The sequence below is a fragment of the Uloborus diversus genome, chromosome 10, assembly GCF_026930045.1.
Source record: "Uloborus diversus isolate 005 chromosome 10, Udiv.v.3.1, whole genome shotgun sequence".
In the NCBI taxonomy this organism is placed as follows: Eukaryota; Metazoa; Arthropoda; class Arachnida; order Araneae; family Uloboridae; genus Uloborus; species Uloborus diversus.
Window position 1 is genome coordinate 1371504 of NC_072740.1, and position 27173 is coordinate 1398676.

The window sequence follows — 27173 nt, forward strand, 5'->3', positions numbered from 1 at the left end:
TTGGTTCTTGTTATCAGGGGGCAATATTCACGGTTGAAAAGACTTAGCAAGTGCTATTTATAAGCTCAAAGTCTATCGTTAAAAGGGGGGGGGGTGTCAAAGTGGTTTGTTGTTTTGTTTTAAGACCCTCTAAATTCCATCCCCCGAATATCATTAAGTAAATGGACTTTTTTTTTAAAAAATTCAAATCAAATATTTTTTAAACAGTTATATTCTTTTTTTTTTGTTTCAAAAAAGTATTTTTGTTTGATGTCAGGGGATTTTTTGAACAATCACGAGTTGCTTACTGTCCTCATTTGTCCAAAATTGATGATACTCTGATTTTTCAGATTGCCACGACGATGGTTGTTTTTAATATTTATTTAGGGAGTAAAATTCTCATCGTCATAGTTACAAATCATCTGTGGTTTGATTTTATTCATATTTTTTTCAGCATAACTCAAGCAGACTTTACATTAAAAATTAAAAGGTTTCTGTGCGTAAAATTACGTTTTTTCAGAATAAACACCTTCATAGATGAACTGAAACGGCAACACTTCATCTTCATACAAAATTTCGAGATTACCAATTCTCATAATTTATGATTGATCAGAAACAAAAGTACATGAAAGTTTATGATGTAAATAATCTTTATAATAAGCGTACTGGTGTATATCGGCTTATAAAATCTTTATCACTGCATCCTAATCACCACTTCTTTTTTACGGATACACGTCCTATTACCTATTCTAGAAAATTAAGTCATAATATTATAACGGGTGCAGATTTCTTAGTCATTTCTATTCCATTCCATTTGTGGAAACAAGAAACCCAACAAATAGGCCTTTGCAATTTGTGATTGTGAAAAACATAATTTAAATTCCAGAAAATTTAAATTCATTTTTTTTAACATCTTAATTTCAAATTATGTTCCTCACCACCAGGAATTATGATAGGACCCTACTCGTTGAGTTTCTTTGGTTCTACAAATGGAATGGGACGGATATGAGAAAAAAAATTTGCACCCTTTAATTAATTTATGAAACACGGCAAGCAATCAAATCAGTTTTTCTAAAAGAATAAGGAAAATAAGACTAACGAGAACATTTAAGTTTAAGAGCACCTGTCTAGCATTGTTTTGGAAAAAGAATTTATGTTGTAACGAAAGATACAAGCCAATGCTTTTATCGTCTGCACAACTTTTTTTCTTTCTTGGTTAGAAACTTTCGTTACAACCATTAAATAAAATATGTAAAAAGAAAAAAAAAACATTTTTTTTTAACATTACAGAATTATCGTCCATCCTCTGAAGTACCATAACAGAAGTTCTAAATAATTCAAACTTTTATGGTTTTCCTTTTCTTTTAAATATACTATTTTTTCCTTTATCAGTACTCTGTAAATTTAAATACAGTGATAACCTTTTACCTAAATTGAGATACAAAACATGTTGTCCAATCAAATTCATGTATGAAAATTAGATATTCTTGAAACAAATAAGATTTAAAAAAAGCTTTTAATCATAAATATATCTTTGTCCTATGAATAGTACTTGCAGAGTCTTTTCAACCATTAAATATTGCTTCCTGATGACAAGAACCCAAAATAAGTTTAAACCTATTAACACACTTTGTCAATTCACATACATGCCCTTAAAAACTCTTTCGCTGACATCATAAATCATCAAAAACTGATTTTTCAAAACTTTATAACTATATCATTTTTTGGTGATAGAAGAGTGATTTTTTTTAAAAAGTTTTAAATGTTATTATGTCAAGAATATTTTACTAAACATAATTGCTAGGATTGGGAAACTGTATAAAAAGTTAGATTTTGTTAATTTTTCAAAAACTGATTTTTTGACAAAAATTTCAGAAATTTTGATTTTTTACCGAATTTAAATTTTTTTTCCAATTGGAGCTACATGCTTATCTCTGACGGTTTAGAAATTAGCTATTCGTCCACCAATAGGGTGGACACCCTACCCTGTATAATGAAAAAACTATAAATGCTTCTTTTCTATGGTAGGAAAAAATATCTGTGCTTTCAGAAGATCTATTATAACATTTTGAGGTTAAATTTGCTGGCCCTTTAATGTATGCATGAAGTACGCACTTATCGGAGACTCAACGAAAATATAAGCATAAAATTTTATTAAGTTAAATATTTATAAATATTTTAAAATCATGTGTATTTTTAGCCTTAAAAATTGCTTTTGAAAAAAAAAAAGGCCTAGTGTTCTATGTCTTGTGCTAGTCTGTAGTATCACATCAAAATTTGTTTTAAAATAATAAAATATGTTTAGCCTGAAATTGCAACTGTATTAATGAATGAAATACTGGTTGAATGATATTGTTTGATTGATTTAAGTCTTTTTTTTTCGTTCAAAGAGATTGCAATTTTTTTTTTTTTAATTTATTTATTTTTTTTTATGAATGTAATTTCTAGTTTTAGAACTGAAGAAAAAAAAAATCTTTTCTAATTTACTGTTTTGAAAATGCTTCATTTACAAAAGGCAGGGTTCTCATTCCCCCTAAAATTCCTAAATTTCAAAAAAAAAAAAAAAAAAGAAAATCACCTCCTAAAATGGTACTAAAATTTTGTTGGTGTTCCTCAAAAAAAATTGAAAATTTCACAATGATCTCTTTAGGAGAATTTAAGTGGTCTTTTAGGAGGAGGAGAAATTCACAAAATATTTTATCACGAAACAAACTTTACAAACTTTTCCCTAGTTATTTAATCTAATGAATAGACAGTTCATAAAATATTTTGTTGAAAATCAGACCCTTCACAATATTTTACCTTTCATAACAGACCATACACAAAATTCTTCCTCTGAAAAAACAAACCATTTTATGTTTAAAACAGATGTTTATAACTCTACCTGAACAAAACATACAATGCCTGAAATTTTTAGCATTTTAACTTTCTTAAATGCCTATCCTGATCATTTACAAATCTCAGAAGCCATTTGCATTCTCTTCTGTAAAACTCGCTCATTTTAATTTACTCTGTAATTTCAACGTTTGGAAATCAATTATTTTATTTTTACCATTAGTCTGAACCTTGCTTAGTTTTCTGTGGCCTGTAGAGGACTTGTAAACTCATCAATTTCTCCAGTTCAAAAATGTCAATCCTATTGCACTTGAATTGATTCAAACCATTAGCTTTCTTAAATCTTAGCATTAAGTGAAGGAGTTCTAGTGAAGGATTATTAAAAATATCACAAAAAATACATTAATTCAATAGGTTCGAATATTTCTTTTAACCTTTGGCCTACAATTACAAAGATGAATCTCACTGGCCATAGCATGTGTATAATTTATTTATTTTTAAATTTCTAAATAACATTTGAAACTATGGAAGAGAAGAAAAATACAAACTAAAAATTGTTGTCGCTTCAAAGAGTCGTAACAATGAACATAACAGACTGCATGGGTCAACTTCTCAATCCCTAGTTTCCACACCACTGTATTGAATCTTGAAAAGAAAAATGACAAAGAATCAACTTGAAAATTAATCAACTAGGGGGAAAAAATCTAGGTTTGCAGATTTATTGAAATAACAAAAATATTAATGATTTTTAAAAAATGAAAGTTTAGCTCTATGTAATAAATTAAAAGAGGGTATGAAAAAACTAGTGAGCTGCTGTAGGCGAGACATTATGGAAATGACTTTTGAACAGAATTTAATATCTGCAATAGCTGGTCAATTGCAAAAACTTGAATTGCACATCTTTGAAAGTGAAAAGAATGAATTTTGAAAAGATAACTCTAAATTCAAGTGCTTTCTGGCTGCTCAATACAAATTAGTTCAAAAAATTATTATTTCACTTTTGTTTTGACTCCCTCTTTGTGAAAGTACTATAAGGGATAAAATGCATTTTCAGCTTGGTTAGTCAGTTGTTATGTAGTTACTTATGGTCAGGCTACCTTTTTGTAATCAAACAAAATTTTTAATTACCCCTAAAATTTTGCTAAAATTTTACCAAAGAGTTCCTGAAATTCCCCTAAGATTTTGAAAATTTCTATTGAAACCCCTGAAAAGGGCACCAGAATTTAACGTTGATAAAGCCGCCTTTGGCTGGGGGGAGGGGGGGCTACTGGTTAAAAGCTTGGTTTGTATGGAGCACCTAATATTTTTGCAGAATGCAAAAATTGTGTTTTGTTATAGATATGTTTTAAATTTTAACATAAGTACAGTATGGGATTCCAATTTTGGAATCCCAAAATCCAGAACCTATTTTACTCAATTTTTTTTTTTTTAAATCCAGTTTTAAAAGTTCAAAATTGCTAATGTTCGACAATTACTTGTAAACACAGTACCCTCAATTCATCTGTTTTTCAAACGTTTTTTCAATGCTACATATTTCGTTGCATAAATAGGCGTTTTGCTTTTATTGTGCAGCAGTCTTTTAGCATCCATGTTCAGTTCGCGATAATTCTTTTCATAAGTATGCAATACAAAGCATATTGAACAGAAGTTCAAAATTAACATCAATTTATAAAAAATTGTTTCACAAGGTGTGGCGAAAAAATCCAGACAAACAGTTTTCCATGCAACTTTATTAAAAATAAATGAGCAAAACATAAAAAATAATAATATGAGTAGATCTTTAGCAATGAGTAAATTTAATTGGTTTCGAATTGGCATCTTTTTGCAATGATACAGAGACGCTACTACTTACTGAAATTTTCAGCCAAGGGTCGTAATTCTTTTACCCTTAATCAATCCTATTCCTTCAAAAGCAATTGCTTTAGAGAGTCCAAACTTTTATGTAGTTTAGGCTAGACCTTAGCCTCTAAAATATTCAATACAGTTATCCATGGGATTGAGGTCTAGCGAGTTAGCCATAAGGTTGGCCATGTAGTGTAATCTATGGGATTGAGGTCCAGTGAAGAGCTTCCACTCTACAGATGATATCATGTCATGAAAATCCGCCTGGCACCACCCTTGGCTGTATGAACTGGTGTGGAGTCTAATTGAAAAATCCAGTCTAAATTAACCAAAGTACTCTTAGGCCCACAGATGTACAACAGCTTTTAAAATATCTTTCTGATGCACTTTTTGATTTATTTTATCACCCTTATCCTCAAAAATCAAGATTTTTTGCTGCTTGTGCTAATTAAATCTCAGATAAAGCATGACTTTGGATTATGGCAATGTTCAGCATTTGCTAAGGTACTTGGAATGTCAACCAGAATACTTGAAATTCAGACCAAATCATATTGTTCATGAGTTAAGTTGAACTGTCAAGAAGTTGCTCATCAGTGAAAGGTATCGCTTCCAGAGTGGACTTGCGGCACGTCTCAAACATTTCTGGCATCTTTGAAGTTATACAAATTTGTTTTCTTCAGCAAAAGGCTGAACTTTTTGGAACTTGTAAAGCTTCTGCCTGACCAACTTCTCTCACGGAAACACCAGAATTTCATTGAACTTACCTTTGGGTAGCCTGACAATTAAGGAAATGTTTGTTATTCACTTTCGAATACTTCCTGGCCGTTGACTATCATTTCCAAGCTACTTGAAATTTCATATTGCATCGAATACTGTTTTCCAAGGCTCAACAAGCAAATAAGTCGTAGTTCTCCTTGGTAAAACAACTTTAAAATAGCTGGTCTTTTGCTTGAAATTACAAGAAAACTAAAAACAATACATAAACTAGGAAAATATTTTAAATTATTTTCTAATTAAAGTGCAAGACAAAACTAAATAAAGACACTCAGTAAAAATAAATTAGTTTACTCCCAATTGATGATGCAAATTTTGTCCGAGCTTTTTTGCTACACCCTGTATTTATTTTATCAATCAGCATATTGCATAGTAATAAAAATCAACATCCACAGATCATATGCCGTTAAAAATTATCTTCGACTTTTGTTGTACTTAATGAAGTATACTTCCTTTCAGATTGATCAAAAAATAAAAGAAATTTAGTGCCAACATTTGAAAAACTAGGAAAAACATGGCAAATACCAGAGAGTTTTCACTCTTTTGTGAATCAGAATCAAAAATCCGGAAAATTCACAGTCCCAGGCAGTCTGGATTTAGGGTCCCACACTGTACAATTTACAACAAAATAAATAACAAAAAGAGATGTATAGTTACTAGTTTTTGTCAAGGCCAAAAAATGTCATTGTTCAGTAAGTCTAAATAATGGTTTTTTTCATATTACATATTATTACAACTGTTCAAGAATGCAAGCTTTGATAAGCAGTTCTCAGCAATTATTTGTTATTATTTAAGTTCAGCATTATATAAGTGACACAAATAGTATAAAAATCATGTCCTTGCAAAATAGCCACATGGCTGCCGGAAACCAACTTTCCATCCTCCTGCCATTCTGTATCTTGTCATGCACCTTTTAAAAAAATGGGACATTTTTTAAATGCTTTGGAATGTGTGACAAAGTGTTAAAAAGTGGGACGTCTAGTCACCTTGCATAAACATGTATACAAGGTATCATCGGCTTAGAGCAACAGAAAGATATCTAATCTCAGGAATGACAGTAAAATATCCTACAGTTGACGCAACAATGTTTAGCTTTGACGCTACAATGTGTAGTTTTTTAAATTCATACAAGTTTTTATAAAACATTGCACATAAAATTAGCTCTTTGTGATATCTGGTTCCTAAGTTTTACTTTTAGTGTTATTCCATACTTATATATTTCTTTGTTTTAGTGATGAAGATGGTAATGAAAGTGAAGAATTGAAACCGAAGTATACAGTTAATCCTTATTTGCAAAGATTGTATCAAGTATGACTTGTTTAAGCTTTTAAGTAATATCCATGTAATTCTGGAAATTAAATATCTTGTGAGCAATGCTTATTTTGTTACAGTGTTTGCAATTTAAAGCTTTTCATCCTGATAAGCCATTACCGGATATCTCTCCCCAAATTGAAGCCATTATTAATCCATCAGAAAAGGTAAGTGCAAGTGTTGTTACAAGTTGGCATTTTGCAGGCGAGTTTAACAAATTCATTTCTTCTTTAATTTATACATTTTTTAAAGCTTTAATTAACTTTGTTCACTCATCTGTAATATTAGTTGTGTAATCATGATTTTTTTTAGTTCATTTTAATTAGTTACTTTGATAATTCTCCATTCGAAACATTCATAATTTTAGATTCAAAGATAGTATTTATAGGCTGTAAACAATTTTTATGTGGACTCAGCTGTTCAAAACTACAGGCAGGAAATTCCTCGTAATCATATACATGTTGTTGTGTTGGATTCATCTAGAAATTTCACCAAGACCTCAAAAATCTACATGCAAAATTTTTTATGTGCCCTGTCGGGCATGTTACTTTGGAAAATATTTGTCCAATTATGTGATCAAACATATTCAATTGCATATTGATAAAAAATATGGAAATATTTTCATGTATCTACTAGGAGTATATTAATACAGAATCAACTTGAATGACAATATATTTCTGCATTAGCATTGTGTTTTGAATTTATTGTATGTACTAGCTGGGTTGTCCGGCTTTGCATGGTCAACTTCAAAAATAAAAGTTACATCAAATAATGCATGTTCATTAAGTGTGTCATGTCATTAAGTGTGTTCATTAAGTTTATGTCAGTGTTAAATAAAAGGGGGAAAATAATGTGTTATTTCTTGTTTAAAGAATGGCAACAGTTCCGAAAATTCCCTGCTAAAATTTAAACCTTAATCCCAAAAACTGCCCATCTTAATGAGAAAACTTAGTAAATAGGGTGTACATTTCCCTAAAAATAAAAATAGTGGAATAAATGAAGAAAAATGTAGACTAAAGGATTGTTAGAATTAAAGCAACAGTCCCACGATATTGCCAACAGACCTTTTGTATCCTCATTAGAATAAGGACAATGCATCCTCTCCCCCCCCTCAATTCTTCAATACCATCTCAACATTAGTCTCTAATGCATTCCTTATTCAGTGAGGACACTAATCCTTGAAGATCTCTATCAGTAAAGTCAGCAGCCCCTAAAAATTCCCATTAGTCACCCAAACTCTCCATTTGAAAAAGAAAAGCATTCCTAAAAATTCCCTATTAGGACAAGGCCATCTGTTTCTAAAAAATCCCTGTGAAAATAAGGGTTACAGTTTTCAAATAATATCGACATTCCCTTCAAAATTATCTATCTGGATAAGGAAGTTAGTTTCAAAAATTCCTTTCAAAATGAGCAAAAAATTTCAAAATAACATGAACATACTCGATTGGAGCTGACAGAGTGTCATGTTTGGACATTTTTCAACTAAAAAGTGTTTTCCAAATTCTTTAAACTCATGTTGTGTACAGTTTTGCACCAAATTCAATCACAATGCCTGTTTAACTGCAAGACAATAGGGGAGCTTTAACATGTGCAGTTGGGCATTAGTTTGGTACAAGTCAAGTGGACGAGCTATCCTATCAGGACCCACAAGTTGATTAACTAGTATCACTCTGTACAAAATACTTTACAGTTAACTCTTGATTATTCAAAGTTTCAAATTACCAGCTAAAATCTTCCAGTTATGGGAAATTCCTCCTGCCTTTTCAAGAATTTGGGACTCAATGAAAGTTTTCTTGACTTACAGAGGTTTTGACGTATCATGTGTTGACAAATTACATTTAACTTTCTGATTTTAACTGTTAGCAACAACTTTAAATACTAAAAAATTCTTTATTTTATTAATCAGCGAACGCTCACAATCAGTAATATGTTTCAAAAAATTAGTTTTTTAAAAGATAATTGAACTAAGGAATCATTTTTGAAAGATGTGACTGTCTCATTTCATTAGCTTGTATTTTAATAGGTTAATCTTATATTAGGTGCTCAAAATTGCCGATTCTGCTTTGAATAGGGTGAAATCTGTTTTCAGTTTGAGAGAGACATCACAGAAAAAGAATCCAGATACAGCTTTTAATCTGCTATCTAATGGGTAAGGTCTTCTACTTAGATCATTACATTCTAATACTATTCCGTCGATCATTACTTTTTGTTTTAGGAACAAAACTTTTTTTAGTACTGTTACTGTAACCTTTCTTCCATTTTATGATTAATTTTCTACTGTTTGTACAGAACATATTCAAGACATTTTGCTTGCTAGTTGCTAAGGAAAGCTGTCCATCTTTGCTTATGTTTTGAACTGATTTTTTTTTTCCAAAATGAATGTTTAGTAAATTTTTTTTAAGTGTTCTGTGTTCTGGATTTCTTAGTTTCCTTTTGTTTTCTGTTTTAAAACTAATCAAATATTTTTAATGGCTTAGGAAAACTACCTGTCTTTGTTTTAGTTCGATTAACAGGTAATAACTGCACACTTATCCGCTTTTATGCATTAACAGAATTGTCAACTACTCCATATTTTTCAGACTTTCTCTGCAATAACAAAAGAGACAGCATAGAAGCTTGCTTTGCATTTCTACCAAAATGTGTAGAATAAGCATTTTCAAGTAATTGTGTGACATCTATGAAAGTATGACTTAATAAATGTTTTATTAATCAATTATTTATGATTATTTTTATGCTAATGTTTTAAATCATTATCAAAGTACAAACAGAAGCCTTAGGTACATGGTTTTATTTTTTCAATAAGTTTTATACATCATTTTGAACTGCTTTGAAAAATCATAAAATGCTTCTCAAAACCACCGTACATAATTCTCAAATCATTTGTTAATGGTTAGTAATCTTGCATAAAGCTTAAGTTTAGCATTTTTGTTCTTAACATGCTTTGATGGTGTAATCCTACTTTTTCCAGTTTACTTTATTAAAATTTAAATTTTGGGTTTCCTATTTGTTAAGGGGATCTCCTGGAACCAGGCATGAATTCTGATAATAAATAAAATATGAAAATTTTATAATGTACCAAGAACCCGATGAAAACACCCTAGTTGGAAAAAAAATAGAGTGCTTTAAAAGTGCTTCATTTTAATTTCAATTTTGGAATGGGAACCCTATGAGCTGAAAATGGGACAGTTAACAGTTTAATCATAAATAACAATAAAAAGGAGAAAATTGTTATGAGGAGGGTTTGCTTTGAAGGAGTGTCTGTTAAGTAAGAATTTCACTTTACTATCAGAAAAAAAATTATGGATTATAAATGGTAAAAACAATTATATTTAGAGAAATGTGTTCAAGACACTGTCACTATCTCTTAAAGTAGCTTGTGCTTCAAAATATGTTACATAAAAATAAATGTTGAGAGAAAATGATCATCCAGTGTTATAAAAATATTTCCTCTTGATGTTTTTTTTTTTGAATAAAGGAAAAAAATCCTAATTGTTCTGTCTTTTCTCTCAGTTTGAAAAAAAAGAAAGGCCTAGCAATGCTGGTACATATATTCTTTTTCAAATGTATCTTTTCAGAAAATCTGAAAATACACGTAAACGAAAATTGTCTGATGATAGTGGAATAGACAGCAAGCTTAGCATTATTGAAGATGTTATTGATCCAGTCACAAAAGTAAGCATTCTAACTATTCAGTTACATACCAGTTGATTGCTTCGGTTCTTTCTGAGCATAGCTGGAATCACATGTCCATTCAAGATGCTCCAAGCAGGTGGTAATTAAATTTACCCAGAAAATTCAATCTTCCCTGTTCTTTGCTGTTTGATAATGATAAAGTGTTGATAATGATTTGAGTGTGGTATCACACCAGTCTTCTGAGTGCCTTGCTTGTTAAACTGACCATGTACACTTCCAGTATCCCTTGAAGAGTTGTCAACGTGGCATATTAGCTTAACTCGTGTGTATTGGCTAGGTGTTTAATTCTGACTTTTCCCTTTATACGTACTTTTGATGAAACAGAAACTTTGTTTTTTTATGAAACAAAGTTTCTGTTTCATCAAAAGTACCATGTTCCCACCAGTCTAAGTTTACTGTCTGTGGAAGTTGCCTTTTTTGCCGTTATTTTAACACACAGATGAATGTCATGCATGCTCGGGAAAAAAAAAAACGGTTTTGGACCAGAAATGATTAGTGTCTATGCTTACAAATTCTTTGTTATTTAGCATTAATTTTAACAAATGTTGTGTATAAGGGTTTTGGACTTCTTATGGTGTTTTTAGAATCTCACAAATCCCTTTATGTGTATAGTTAGTCATATCAGGACATCTTTATGAATTGATAGTGAGTTCAAAAATACCCACTGTAGTGTAACCCACTGTAGTGTATTTTTTAAAACTTATGTTACATTGATATTGTTTTTTATCATTTTATCTTCCTATATAAAGGTTTTTTTTTTTCTTCGTCTTCTAACTACTGTTTCAATATTGTATGTATCCGATTTTAAATAAAATTTTGCTGTTCAACTTTTTCCGTATCCTGTTTATTCTGATTAATCAAGAGTAATCTACTTTTAAAATGGAATGTCAGTTTTTAAAATCCTTCTTAAAACAAGTTAAATCCTTTTTCTTTCTTAAACATAACCTTATTTATGAAATACATTGATAGTTGACATTTAAACAAGTTCACAATCATCCCTTGATTTATTTAGACTGCATATAATTGGGTTTTGTGACTCATGAATTTTCATGATGGGGGGGGGGGGGCACTTTTAAACAATCATAAAGTTACAAACAGTATCTTCCTTCTGTAACATAGCATTGCACTAATGTGAAGTAGTCAACAATTTCTTAAAATATCTAAGTTTAAACCTTCAAGAATAAGCCTCTAAGAGGATTTATGGAAATTTGAATTATTTTTGGAGTTATAGTTATTTTTTTAAGATGAAGAAGAAGCCAGCAAATGAGATCAACAGAGTGACAAACGCTCTGAGGTACGAGATTCTGAAGCTTCAAAAGAAGGCAGAACTGCTCTTATGGCTGAAAGATCTGCAAAAAAAAGGAAGCTTTTGAGGTGTACGAAGAAACAATGTATAAGACAGGGATGGTCGTTCAAAATAATATAAGTATAGCATACCATTAAACTACTTAGACTGCCCGAAATTCAACTAAACTTTAAACGAGTTTATCTCAAAATCACTTTTTTCAATATGGTTGACAAGATATCTCAACTTCTAATGCACTGATTTATTTGAAATTTGGTACAGACTTTTTTAATACTATCAATTTTGTCTTCATGTCGGGGTTTCTGTATTTTTGTTTTTTTTACTATTTTAAAAAAATTATTAAAAATGAAAAAATGAGGCAAAAACAACCTTGCTTTTTCCAAAAAGAGGCCATTGTATTCATTTTTTTCCCCAAATCGGCAACATCCAGACAATTCTGCATCCTTGATTAATAAGAATCAACCTTAATTTCATGTTTTAGATCACCAGGAGGGTTGGAATCTTTTCAACCAGTAGACACCTTTTTTTTTTCTGAGTCCCGATTTTGCTGGCCTCAACTGATTTCAATTTTGATTTTTTCCCCACTATTATACATTTTTATACTTCTCAAGTATCAATAAAAAACTGATAAAAAAATTGATAGAAAAAATGGTTATAGTTTTTTTTTTATTACGCCGTAAAATTGCCTCAAAATCAAGCCTCTAGACTAGAATACCCCCTTAAAATTCTATTTGTGTTACTTTCTTTGTTTCCACATATCTGTTGTAAATATTAAAATTGAATTTAGTGAGGTATATAAAAAATATTGCCTCTTATAGGTAATCACTTCAGTTACTAGTTATTCATTCTCATTTCTTGTTGTAAATATGTTCATAAAAATATAATGAATCAGGGAGAGTGTTGTATCTTGGGACACCTTTCATGTTTTAATTTTTAACGTTGATTATTTGAATCAAATTTAAAATCCAAATGTCATATTAAAATACCCCAACATATTTAAATACATTTTTAAAAATTGAGGCAGTTTGAAAATAAAATATTGCCAGCCATTTTTAAAGTAAGTTTTTCAAGCTGCCCCAAGGTACAACATCCTATTGTACCTTGGGACACATCCTGTTGTAATATGGGAAAGTCTTCATGATTCAGGAAACAACCATATACTTATACCAAAACAGACTTATTTTTCTTGGTAGTGAATTAAATCATGAATTATAAATTATTATCAAACATCAAAGGTGTTTAAAAGACTACATAAGATTAGAACATTGTTCCATGCATATGTTGTACCTTGGAACATGGCCTAAGGTAGAATATGTTTAGCTGTCCCAAGGTACAATCAGTATGTGGTTTCAGAAAAACCAAAATGGTGCTCAATCTAGATGCACTATCATTATTTTCTCATACTCAAAATATTTAAAGTACTTCTCTTTAATGTAACAAAATAAAATTCAGTTGATTAGTTTTACAAATACATAGAGAGAAAATGAAATAAAAATGAAGGAAGTATTTACTTTGGAGTCATGAAATTTTCTTTCTCTCACAAAATCGTCAATTTTACTCATTTGATGCTGATTTTTACTATACAAATACAAATACAAAAGTGACGACCAGCAACAGGCTCTGAGCCCAGCTAGACTGATCCTAGTCAATTTACAATCCCCAGTGAAGATCAATGGCCCTCTTAAAACTATCTACTCCCTTGCTCATTACCACCTTTTCCGGTAAACTGTTCCAAGGTTCCACTACCCTGCTAAAATAATAGTTTTTCCTAACATCCATGTTAGCCTGAGATTTAAATAGCTTAAAACAATGACCCCTTGTCCTGTTTTCAGTGCTAAACTTCAGCCCCGTAACATCTTTCATTTTAATAAATTTAAACACCTGAGTCATGTCTCCTCGGTCTCTTCTTTGCTCAAGACTGTACATTTTTAGCCTTCTAAGCCTGGAATCATAGTCTAAGTGAGAAAGTCCACTTATTAGCCTTGTAGTCTGCCTTTGAACCCTTTCCAATACATTAATGTCTTTCTTAAGATAAGGAGACCAAAACTGAACTGCATACTCCAAATGGGGTCTTGCCAAACTTCTATATAAGGGGAGAAGAACTTCTTTAGATTTGTTTGAAATAGATCTATTGATAAACCCAAGCATCTTATTGGCTTTGTTGCTAGCAATGCTGCACTGTTGGCTAAACTTTAAATCCTGACTTATTAAGACCCCTAGATCAGTAACTTTGTCTGCCTGACTAATGACTGAACCTTGCAAATAATAACTTGTACACTTATTTCCATGCCCTAAATGTAGCACTTAACATTTCCCATCATTAACAGCCATACCCCATTTATTAGACCACTCCGTAATATGATCTAAATCCTCTTGCAGCTGTTTTGCTTGTTCTTCATTTTCTACAGTCCCCTCTTAAATGGTGTTCCACGGAACCCCGGGATTTCATGGGGCTCAAGGGTTCCATGAAACATACATTTTTCTTTTTTCAAAACTTTCAATTTAGTCACGTAAAAAATAGTGGGTTGAGTGAAGTGTTCAATGAGTACTTTCTGAATAAATGGCTGAAAAATATCAATAGTGGATTAAAAACCCATTTATTCTCAATGTATAGCCATCAATTATGTCAGCCCTAGAATACGACTTATTTACTGAAATGATACTTGATTCTGCCTTACACCAGAAATTTAAAATTATGTCATTCAGTGAAATTCTGGTACAATTTAAAAGATGAATGTTTTCAATAAATATTCCCAAATGTCCCGAAATTCCTTCTTAAAAGGTTTACCATTTCCAATTAAATTTATGTTTTCAACTTATCTGTTGATAAAAGCTAAATATCATACAGATGTAGTGCTGAACCTGATCTGAAAATGCAACTTTCATCCATAAAGGTTGTATCTGTCGTAGCAGAAACAGATACCACTCATATCATTTACACTTTGAGGTTTATGCCCAAGCGTCACTCGGGTTGCGGTTTTTGGTGAAGGGAACTAAGCGCGAGATTCTCTCGGGGTCAAATTTTTACTCTCTTAGCTATAAAAGTATGAGTTCTATAAGTTTTTAACCTTTTTTAGATACTATCTACAAACTTTTTACTTAAATATATATATATATATATATATATATATATATATATATATATATATATATATATATATATATATAGATATATATATATATATAGAATCGGGGTTTAAATTCAAGTTAGTGCTTTAAAATGTACTATACAAAAACAAATTTTATTAAATAATGTTTATTTTCAAATTAAACCTATTTTCAGATATTTGTTCAAGATTTAGGTAGGAGTTTATTTGAGTCTTGGTAAACTTTTATGGTTAAAAATTATGTTTTCCTATGCGGAACTTTTTTTTTAAGTTTCAAACATGCTTTTTTCGACAATTTCTTACTAAAATTTTTTTTTTCATTCAAATAGTTTCTTAAATATAAAAGAAAACATCTTAAACTATGTAATGCAATAAAAATTACTAAAATACACCTCTTCCAAGTATATTTTAAAAAATCATGCAAAGCGCCAAAAAACCCCGCTCTGGAGGAAGATATGCGATCGAAATTGCTCAGACCTGAAGGTGTTAAAATTAAAACTTTGAAATTTTAATTAAAACCAGTTGTATACATTTCGAGAAAATTTTGCTTTGTTTGAAATATCTTTTTTAAGTAGAATTTTTTCTTAACAAAAGAAAGTGCTTTTGTTGAAAATAAACAATTCCTAGAATGTTGCACGCAAACTTTACTATCGAGGAAAAAATGGGTTTTCTTGAAAAAAGTCAACATTCAAAAGGCTTCCTCTTATCAAACAAATTATGAAACGCTGCTCTAGGTTGTACATATTGAGCATTTAAGTCTCGTATCATAATCTAAATCTGAAAGACCTTGAAAGACTCTGGACCCTTTCCAAAAGAGATATCTTTTTTGATATATGGTGACTAATAATGTATGCGCTTCCTTTCTTGGATACAAAAAAAGTTGAATCTATGTTTTTTTTAATGGAATTAACCTTACTTTCCCCTTAATGCTGTGTGTCAGAAATGTAGTTGATATTTTCATTTTCAAGAAAAATATATTTGGATGTTTGTTCTATATATAGATAGGCACTATTAATCCTGTGAGAGACTTTCAAGAAATGATTAAAAGTAAGGATCCACATGACTTCTTTGATGGTAAGTTTTAAGCACTTGTTCTTGTCAATGCTCTGTAGTATTATTTATTATATTTTTCATTGGTGAAACTTCCAAGACTACTTCAGAATTACATGTTTTCTCAAATGGTGAATTTTGCAATTCCAGTAAAAAAAATACTAGCATAATTTTACATAACTTTTTAAGCAACAAGTAAAATAACCCTCATTTAAAACCTAATTTGATGCTTCCAATAGTGCAATGTAGAATTTATTTTTACATATCTGCCAACTTTTGTGCATTTGATAAGAAATAAACATAGTTTAGCTATAATTATTTATGCTCTTAATTTTTATGGGTTTCCAAATCCAATCGCATCCACTTCTGTAACACTTGTTGATTTCTGTCTACTATGCGAATCTACTGTTTGTACATTAATAACTTTGTGTTGATGATTATTATCAACCCTCTGTTATAAAATGTTTCTGTAGAATTCCATAATAAAACACTTATAGATCTTTTCATCCATAGAATCACATAAAATTATGACCTATTTATCTGTGGGCTCTGTAGGAAGTTTTGCTATAGAAAACCATTTAAATATCCTATGGAAAAAATCCTATAAAACCCGTAGAAAATGTTTCATATCGCTATAAAGTTCTATAGAAAGCCCATGGAATATTTTATAGGAATATATTCCATAGAAACCTCATGTTTCTAGAGAAAAAAGGTTTGAACATACTATAGAAGCATTTAAAAAATCTGTGGATGAGTTCAATAACACCCAACTGAATAAAAATCATGTTTTTTTCTTTTTTTTTTTTAAATTTAGTTTCATGTGTACATTTCTAAGTTAATAGATAGTTTGAGTATCATTTAATAGTTTGAAAACAATTTGTATAAAAGCTGCAGATAAAAACAATCTAAAATAACATACTTAATATTCATAAATACAGATTGAGATCGTTTATAAAAATCACCATGTTGTTGAAATAAAAAACAGATTAAGATTCAATGTTTTCTAGCAAATAAAGTTTGATTTTCACAGTAAAACCCATGCACATTGTACAGTATATATATTTTTGTCTTATCAAGAATGTTAATAAATATTTTAACGTAAAAAGGTGATCAGTTTGTTTTACAAAAACAAAACTGGGTCCAAACTAATAAGTAACAATCAAACTACCTGTTTCAAGTATTGTGGCTTAAAATATTTTTCCTATACAGCGGACACGCTACAATGCAATTTGACTTACCCAAAATGGCTATAGCGTGAGTTTTCTTCAAGTAACGAATTTTAGAGCTGAACATAAATTCCTCGCCCGCAGCACGAAAATTTTTCGATGGGAATCACAGGGCTTAAGTATTGCCCTCGCTATTGGCTACTAAATATTGATTTTGGAAATGACTTTCTCTTTTTTATGTACTGCGTAAAATAATTTCAAGCAAAGATGACAATAATTTCAGATTTAATAAGTTGAAAAAAAAAATCACTTCTCTCTTTTCCCCCCCTGCAAACTGTATGTGAACAAAAGTTTTTCTAAAATGATGCTTTTGCTTCATTGTTTTTTATTTCAATTATGAGAAAACATTTATTCTTATGCTTTCTGGTATTTAAATTTAGTATCTGAAAATTTATTTTATTAAAATGTTTTTGTTCCCGTCAATGTACAGTATAACTTCGATTTAACGATACCAGATTTAGCAGTTTTCTCAATTTAATGATACATTTAACTGGTCTGGATTTAACTGCATTGAATGATTATGCTCCTTGATTTAACAACAGCCTGGATTTAATGATACTTTTTCCCAGCTCCTTGAGAATCATTAAATCAGGGTTATAATGTATAAAATCAAAAGAATATGTTTGGATGAGTATTGGAATATGATATGAGAATGGTGGACCTTCCATCCTGCCCCCCTCCCCCCTTTTTTGAAAAACTCCTGTGTGTGCCACTGGCGAAATATACAGTGGCTAACAAGGGTTTCAAAATATATGTGTGCATATAGTTTTTTTCAAATTGTACGAGCTGTTTGTTTTTATATATCATAGCATAACATTTTCATTTACATTACAATGCTCATGAAAAGCATTAATGTTGAATAATGTTCATTCTCATTACAATGTACTTCAAGGGGCCACAAATGTTGTTCCCTGAAAGCGGAATATCATTGTAACGGAATAAAAGCAATGTAATGGCAATTACATTGGGAGTGAAAATTCATTTAGTTGAAATGGAAATTTGTTGTATTGGTATTAGGTGTAACATTATTTAACTGTATTTTTCAATAGCAAAGAAAACTGTAAATATTTTGTTTTTCTTACTTTGACAACTTTTCTGAAAGGGGATGGGTTCCACTCTCATATTTTGCATGGTCCCTTAAAATTTTGAACACTAATATCACATCATCTAATCTTGAAAGATAGTTCTTTATAGGAAAGGGTCATGGGTGGTGCAAGACCTTCCGTCCCAGGACGGATTTCCGTCTTGGACAAAATTTCCGAGACGGAGGTCGGGACGGAAAGAAATTCGATGACTTCCTTTCAGTTTTTACTTAAAAAAGAAAATTTCAGTGTTTGAAAAATATGCTTCATTTACTGGACCGTTCCATAACCACGAATTTACATCGACGTTCTCTCGGTTTTCCGCCATGGGCTTGTTTTGTTTGCAACGTGGTTTTAGAGGAGTGGCTTTTAGACTCGTGCCATTTGACTTTTTTATTTTAGATGTAGCTCTGTTATTTCCAACTCACTGCATTGCAGACCGCGCAGTTGCTCACTATTCTCCCTGATTTTTCGAAATAATCGGCTCTAACTGATCATCCTTTCGTTTTTTTCATTTGCGGGTTTTTTTTTTTTTGCAAACTTTACACGCATAAATGAAAATAATGTACGCTCTTAAAATGTCTTAAGAGTTGAATCTGAATCACCGGTTGAGAGTGATTGCTGACAAAATGAAGGGCGTCCACATACCAGGTAAAACGGAAACTATCAGGGATTTTGAAGATTTTAATGAAAATGGGAATTTTGGAAATAATCGGGGGGAAATTTCAAGCTGGTTGGAAACACCGATGGGCAACCGTTCCTGCATTTTTGACAAAGACTTGAGGAATCACTAAAGTCCAATATCATTGAATCAAGAATGGAATATGGGGAGGAGGGAGCAGAGAGAGAAAGGAAAGGAAAAAAAAAAAGAACGGGAGCACAAGTTTGCGAAAAAACGCTGCTCTTGCAAAGATAAGTCCGCAAATTAACCCACGATACTGAGGTCTTAAAACGTTTATATTTTGGACAATCTAAGAGGGGGGGGGGACTACTAAAGGGGACTCCAATATAAAATATCGAAAAACTGAATTTAAAGCCATTTTTGAAGCTAGGAGTGGTTCGATATTTCTCCTCTGCAAACTCTTAAAAATTTAAAAGTCAAAAACTTTTAAGCCGTCTTTAATGATGTAAAAGTGGGGAGGGAGAGGTTTTAAATAAAAATCGAAAACTGGAGTCTAAAAACACTAATTTAGGCAATCTTTGATGACTTTATGAGAGATGGTTTCGGTGTTCTAACATGAAAATGTTTTGTAGCTGATGTATTAAAAACTATTTGAGGCTATACTTAAATGACTTAAGTGAAAGGGCATTTGGAACCCTTTCCCGAAAAATGTTTGTAATTGAAGTCTTAAACCTTTAGGCTCTCTTTGGCAATGTCTAGAGGGCGGGGCTCTCTTTAGGCGAAATTCCGAAACTAAATTTTTAAAAGCTCAACTTTAGACCGTCTTGGGGTTCGGGGTTCCCCTTTTCCAAAAAATATTCAAAGCTGAAGTATTCAGAACTCAGCTTTAGGTAATCTTTAGAAGACTTAAGAAGAGGAAATTCGAAGACTTTCTCTCAATAAGTTTTAAAATTTAAATTCTTAAATCTTCGGTGATGAAAAGAGGAAACCACAAATTTAAGTCTAATTTAGTGAACTTAGGGGAAGGAGTTCGGGAAGGGGAGTCTCTCTCCCCAAAAATTTCTCCCTGCTGAAGTATTGAAATACTATTTTGGCTATTTTTGAGTGAGATAAGAGTTAGGGAATTCAGGGGTCTTTCTCGAAACATTTTCGAAATTGAAGTCTTAAAACTTTTTGTTGTCTTTGGCGATGTGTGGAGGAGAGTTGTTCTCTCAATAGAAAAATAAATCTTAAACAAAAAATTACACTGCGTTTAGTAAACTCAATGAGAGGGGAGAGGGTATTCCGCACCCCAGCCCGAAATATTTCCGTTTTGGGCTGGGGTGCTTTGTTTTGGGTTATCTTTGGATGACTTACGGGGGAAGGGTGTAGGAAGATTCTTTCAAAAAGTTTCCAAAATTAAAGTATTAAAATTTTTTGGCGGTCATAAGTCATGTTTATAAGTAAGAGGGGTATTATTCCTACAAAAAATTTTCGAAACTGAAGCCTTAAAAATTGAATTGACATTTGTGTGAACTCAGAGGAAGCGGTTCGGGAGTTCTCTTCCGAAAATTTTTTGATGCTGAAATATTTAAAATGCCACTTTAGGCTATATTTGAGTGCCTTAAGAGGGATGTCATTCGGGGACCCTGCCTGGGGTTAGTATTCAGTTCCAGTATTTCTTTTTTTAATTAATGAATATTGTAAAGGGTACCTTCTTTAAAAAATATATCTACTTCACTCTGAAGCGATTTTTTATTGCTAATTTCACCACCAGCTATCTTATAAAAGAATTTCTTTTTCAAATGAAGACTGAGGGGTAATGGTGCGAGTTCATTATCATTATTCGGCCGTACCCTTCCCCCACCTTTCCTTCTTTTCTGGTTTGTTGGTGCTACCTTGGGTAGACTTTCCGATCAGAACTGATTTATATTGCAAAAATGAAAATCCTATGTCCTATGAGATTTTATTGCTACAATAAAAATATTTACGATCGGCAAAAACTAATGGTGGGGAGCTGCGAATGCTTGTACCCCTAATATTATCCAACATTGTCTAAAATTGCGTTTTTAGAACTTCAATTCGGAAATATTGCCGAAGGAAAGTTCCTGAACTCCATCCCTTCAAGTGCATTCAAAAAGCGTATAAACGTTATGAAAGATGGAGTACAATTTTGTTTTTAAAGCTTTAATTTCGAGGAGCGCCCTCCCCCCACTCTTTCTCTAATATTTTTGAAGGTTGCCCAATATTGTGAGTTTGGGACTATCAGTTTGAAATAATTGATGTAAGAGTCCCTGAATCCCTCCTTTCCCTAAACTTTACCAAAATGGCCTGCCATAACGTTTTTTAGACTTCAATTTGAAAAAATTTCTGGAGGAGAGCCCCCCAACCCCCCCCTTATTGCCGGATTTTAAGTTTTTTGGAATCATGATGTCAATACGCTTAAATAATAATTTAAAGGCTTAAAATTTAAATCAAACACAGATTTCAAAACTGGCATTGTTAAAATCTACAACATTTATGCATATAAATTTTTCCGTAAGCCCGCATGCGGGGGGGGGGGGGGGGGCTGAAAATATTTTCCGTCTTGAACACATCACCAAACTTGCACCCATGTAAAGGGTTCAAAGAAGGGCTACTAGGTTAGTGAGAGAACTTTCAGATTTAGATTATGAAGTCAGACTAAAAAGTCTTAATATATATAGCCTGGAACAAATGAGAGAAAGAAGGGACATGATTCAGTTGCTTAAATTTATCAATATGAAAGATGTTAGTGGGTTAGATTTTGGCACAGAAAGCAGGAGGGGTCTTTGTTTTAAGCTACTGAAGTTTCAGGATAATCTATATTACTTTAGTAGAGTTGCGGGGACTTGGAACAGCGTACCCGAAGAGGCTAAAATGAGTGAGGGGGTAGAAGGTCGTTGATTTTCATTGAGGACTCATAAACTGACTAGGACCAGCAGGGGCCGATTCAGAAATCTTTGTAAGGAGGGCAAGTTTCAATGGTCAGTAAAATGATAGAAAAACAAAGTATAATTTGGACCTTCTTCAAAATGTAGGATATATTGCACAACAATTGATTTTTTTTGTTTTTTGTGATATACTATTAAAATGTGACCTACACATATATGCATTCTAATAAAAATTTTTTTCTTTAATTCATTGTAACAATTTAATTCAAGTATAAATAACAATTTATTAACTGTATGGTAAGCTATTCATATTGAAATAAAAAAAAAATTCTTCATATAAATGAAAGCATGCATTGTTTATATTTAATGTGTCGAGAAAAATTTTGTTTCAATGGAAAAAAGGGAGGCACAACATAGTTTCACTGAAATTTTATCCAACAACGTTGAAAGACAAACAAAACATTGCAGACACATATTTTGGAGTTTGCATTGTAAAATCCCATCAATTACAACTATAAAATACTTCACAGGAAATTAAAAAAAAAACAAGCATGGCACATGGTTAGAGTTAGAAGAATACTCTAAAAAAAAACAATTTCTGGGAATGAGCGAAAACACAAAACAACAGTATTCCAAAGAACTGAGCTAGCTGCCTCTTTGAATTGAGAAAAGCACTAAAATTGAAGTTCAACAATAATAATAGGGAAGTATCAACCTATCAAATATTCCTATTTTAACTATTGCACATTGTTGACAGGCTTACAAAACACAAAAATTCACCATGGCCGGATTTTTAAAACCAACGATTGATTTTTTATGAATTTTTTAAAGAGCGATGCGCAAAAAAGAGGTGTGGCCTAAAACGTCAGCAACTGACGTCATTTCCCTGTTCCGATCAGAGCTCCATTTCCATGTCGTGTTGCGCCTACCAGGAGGTGAATAGCACTGTCTTTTTCAGCCTTTTTAAAGCCTTTAACCAGCATTTTTTCCATCATGGAGCCAGGATTCACGAAAGGTCAATCCAATAACCTTCCTCAAGTAAAGTCATTCATGGTGTTTGACTTTTTTTGAAAGGACGAGAGATTTAATGCCCTAGAAGTACGGGGAGTGTGAGACAACAAAGTTTCACCATTGTTATTCTTTAAAATTGTACGTACATATCCGTCTATGTTTGCAGTTCATATTATTCGCATTATTTTCCCTTATCAAGATTGATCATTTCCATTTGTGTGTCGATGGTTTTTTAAATCTGAATATATAAATTACAATGTAAGAGCGCTATTCCAGTTCTTACTTGGCGGCTTTTAATGAGGCGCGCATTTTGTAACAACCCTACTGCGAGTGATTCCAGTACTCAGTTTTAGAGCAGTTTTCGCATGAAAATTTTTCGCTTTGTTGGCGATAAAAGTTGATCTCCCTTTTTTTTTTTTTTTGTGTGTGTGGAAAATTGTTTTAAATCCATTAATACATGTTTATTATCCTTGAGTTTTTGTGCAACTTAGCAAAAAAAGGAAAAATATATTTTTTTGCACTTTTGATCAAAATAATAAATTTGAAAATGGTGTTCATTTCATAAAATCAGTACCTTTTCGCATGTGAGAAAGGTCTTGTAAATATAGAAACGCTTCTAGGTGATGAACTGAAAATGCATTTTTAAATTATCAATTTGTATTAGTTAAAATTTGAAGATAGTTTGAATGTTAAAAAGAAAGTATTAATAGTTTTTGCATTGTTATTAAAATGCTAATAGTAATGCATCAATTACTTTCTATTTAAGTTTATTGTGCAGGGTTTAAATTCCTTTGTTTACTTGCATTTTTTAAAAAATATCTCATATGCTTGTTAAACATTTATTTATGAACAGTTATGAACATATATTTCAAATTGTATTTCTCACTTGACATAGTTTTTAACTAAAATGCAGTGCAATATTTTCAAATTTTAATTAATAAACACACTTGAAAACACTTCTTTCAAAGATCCTGCTGGACGGAACAATAACAAATCGCTTGTGAGGAGTTTTTTTAGATGTAGATACGCATCCAAGAACAAAGCAATACTTGTAATTGATTCTACTAGCCATGACAAAGAAAATCAAATTAAAAACAATCGCAGAATGCATTAAAACCTACAGACAGCAAAGGATTTTCACTACCCTTTTATGCGCGCTGTTAGAAGCAGGGCTGTGGAGTCGGAGTCGGACTGATTTTGGGGTAAAGGAGTCGGACTCGTTAAAAAACATGCCGACTCCGACTCCGGGCTTCTTTTTTTCTTTCCTTTTCACTGACTCTCCTTGCATTTTTTAAAAACTGATTACCAATTGGTTCGATTACATGTATAAAAAGATACTAATGAGAAAATAACTGCCATTATGGCAATCAGCTAGCTTGAATGCTTACCGAACTTTCTATAGCCGTCTCCTAGTTAGCTTGCTTTTTAACTTAACTAATAGCAACTGTCAGCAAACGGTTTTGTTGCCTAACATTTTCAAGTAATCACTTTCAAATAAAAATAGAAATATAGTGTTTTGTTCTATCTCAGTTATAAAATAGTAAAAGAAACGTAACAAATTAGTAAGTCGACGCCCGTAGCTAAAGTTGAAACGTTTAAGTGTGATCGGCAAATTCAAAGAAGTTCTGGCGCGAAAGCACGAATCCAAAAGATTCGATGAAATAATCTAATGCTTTTTTCTTTATTAAGACTATTTCTGTAAGCTTGGTTCTCACTAAAAAGTATGGAACAAAATAAGTGTAAATGATTTCTTGATTACAACACTCAAGAACTGCAGTTAATCTTAAAATCTTCATATTTAGGTTAATTCTAAAGCAGCCAATAAAATTTAAATTAAAAATTTAGCGAAGAAGAAATATAGGTATAGTAAAAGGTATCCGTACAAATTTGTATACCGCCGCGTTTTGTGTAAAATTAGCTCCTGACGTATAGTGCCCTATTTTCGTTGAAATTTTATTGATGAAATATAATTTAAAATATATTCGCGAAAATTTTCAGAATTAAAGTATTTATATTTTTTATAAACTCTGAAATTAACTTTGGGTGTCATCTATCAGATGGGTTTTCACCCGGGGCAAACCACCCCCTCTCAAGAACTTGGATTTAGAAGAAAAGGTTTTTTTTTCTCTCAAGTTACAGCTTTCAAAAATTGAAAGCACACGATTTGATCAATATCTATTTGTTAAATATTAAAGGGGGGAAAATTACAGATAATCCTTTTCAAAATTTTTAAAAGGGATTTTTAAGTCATCTCACTTTTTAACTCGTAACTATTGGAAAGTTTGATTTTTAAATTGAATTTCTAACGTTGTATGGCGTCTTGGGTTTACAATAAAAAATAAAATGCGAAATTTTCATAAAAAGGAATTTAATATTTCAATCTCTGTTAAGACGTTTTCACCCTTCCCTTGAATGGAGAGAGGGAGTTGAAAAAATACAATTAAAAAATTTAAAAAAAAATCCGGAGTCGGAGTTGGAATCGGAGTCGGGCGTTTCAAAATCCAAGAGTCGGAGTTGGGGTCGGAGTCGGCCATTTTCCTTCCGACTCCGCAGCCCTGGTTAGAAGGCTCTTGTTTTCCCGCGCCTTCCCCAAAAGATCGCCAAGCACTTCTTTGTCCTAGCCAACCCCACCGCCTCACAGCGCGGCAGTGACGTCAGTCAAAGGACTGACTTCGTGAACAAGCAAATGACGTCACTCGCGCGTGAACTTTAAAAAATTATTTTTAAAAAAAGTATTAGTCGTATCGTAAAATTTTTTTCGCAGATGATGTTCATGTATGTTACTCTATCATATAAAAATAAAATTAGAAAATCGAATACTTCCCTATTATAACTAAAGAAAGAAAAAGATTTAAAATTTATTTTACTGAAACATTTTTACCCTATGCCATCTCCTACCTATTGCTAATGGTGCATAAACTAATGAAAAGTTTCTCATCACAGGTTAAGCTTCTGCTGAAGTTCACCTCTGCAACTGGTCTCTTTCAGATTTAACGATTATTCTTGTTATCCTAAGAGATATATGGCCGGTGACCTCTCTTTTGGGTCATTCTTAGCATAATGAGGGGGAAGAGTTAGTACGATAGATCATTGGTCGCAGTGCTATTGCTCTCTGAGCCACCCCAAAGAACTAGTCATAAGTCATTCTCATCACAGGGGGGTCAGCTGACCCCTTGACCCTCCCCTGAATCCTCCCTTGAGGACCAGCCTTGTTGGGCCCAGAGCCTGTTGCTGGTCGTCACATTTGTATTTGTATCTCCTTGAGTTTGCTTGTAACTGTGAAATATTTTTTTGTTTTAGAATTATTTTTTAAATGGAGATTATTTCCCTAAATGTAAGTTAGAAGATTAGTAATATAATCTGTTAGATTTCATATTTCTTCACTGATTGGCTTTTTATCTTCAACTTTTAAATATCTTAACTCTGCACAGTATTTTGACCATTTCTGTAATTAAAAATATTCATCTAGGACTAACGGTTCTGAAAATAGAGGTGTTGGTGGTTAAACAGGGACATGCTGTATATTGTTATGCAGTATTAATTGCATAACCCTGTTGAAATTTTGTCCCAAGTTTCTTGTTCTAGATTCATTTATAAAGTTCTTTTAATTTTTAGCTATTCATCAAATAGTTCAAGTTGTGTGGACTTATTTGAAAGACGAAAGATGTGCTAAATTATATCATTCAAAAATTCTTGGAATTTGTAAAGAGCTAAGGGCATCATGTCTCAAAGTAAGAGCTACTAAAGTATTATCTGTATTTTCTTTAGTTTAAAATGATTAACGCTCAAGCAAACATCATTTTTAAAACTTTTTTCTGTCAAAAGATTTCTTTTTTCTCAAACTTACTTTAAGTCAAGGTTGAACTAGTGTTCTGTATTCATTTACTCAGATTGCAATATCTTTGATATTATTATTTGAAAAATAATTACACACACACACACACCACTGTGTGCAAATGGTGCAAAGCGAGGACCCTACTTTTTCACCGACACACCGAGGACCTACTGAAGGCGTTGTGTCAGAAGAACACTTATTAGATTTTTGTGCTTAAAATCATTTGATTAGTGCGTAACAACCTAGATTTTTTAATTTTTCAAAAAATTTCAAACATGTTTTTTTTCAATGTAACCGAGGACCTCATACACAAATGTGTGAGGATGGTGCAAAGCGAGGACCCTACGTTTTCGCACGTCATACCGACTGAAGGCGTTGTGTTAGAAGAACAATTTTTACATTTTTGTACTTAAAATCATTTAATTAGTGCGTAAGAACCTAAATTTTTTAATTTAAAAAAAAATTTCAAGCATGTTTTTTTTTTAAATGTAAACGAGGACCTCATACACAAATGTGCGTTTGTACCTGAAGAGCGAGGACTTTGCTCTCCTTTTATTATTCTCTTGGGATTTCTTGTGTTACTCAACTAATAAAATCTAACAAATAGTA

General features: G+C 31.9%; 1 protein-coding gene across 1 annotated transcript in view; it reads left to right on the plus strand.

Annotated features, from left to right (window-relative positions):
• The window catches only part of LOC129231618 (X-ray repair cross-complementing protein 5-like), a 73555-nt gene that overhangs the window by 35613 nt on the left and 10769 nt on the right, over window positions 1–27173 (plus strand). The window contains exons 10-15 of the mRNA XM_054865984.1: window positions 6663–6738; window positions 6822–6908; window positions 8781–8890; window positions 10317–10413; window positions 15849–15921; window positions 26345–26460. Coding sequence (XP_054721959.1) covers window positions 6663–6738; window positions 6822–6908; window positions 8781–8890; window positions 10317–10413; window positions 15849–15921; window positions 26345–26460 — 559 coding nt within the window. The remainder of the gene's footprint in view (window positions 1–6662; window positions 6739–6821; window positions 6909–8780; window positions 8891–10316; window positions 10414–15848; window positions 15922–26344; window positions 26461–27173) is intronic.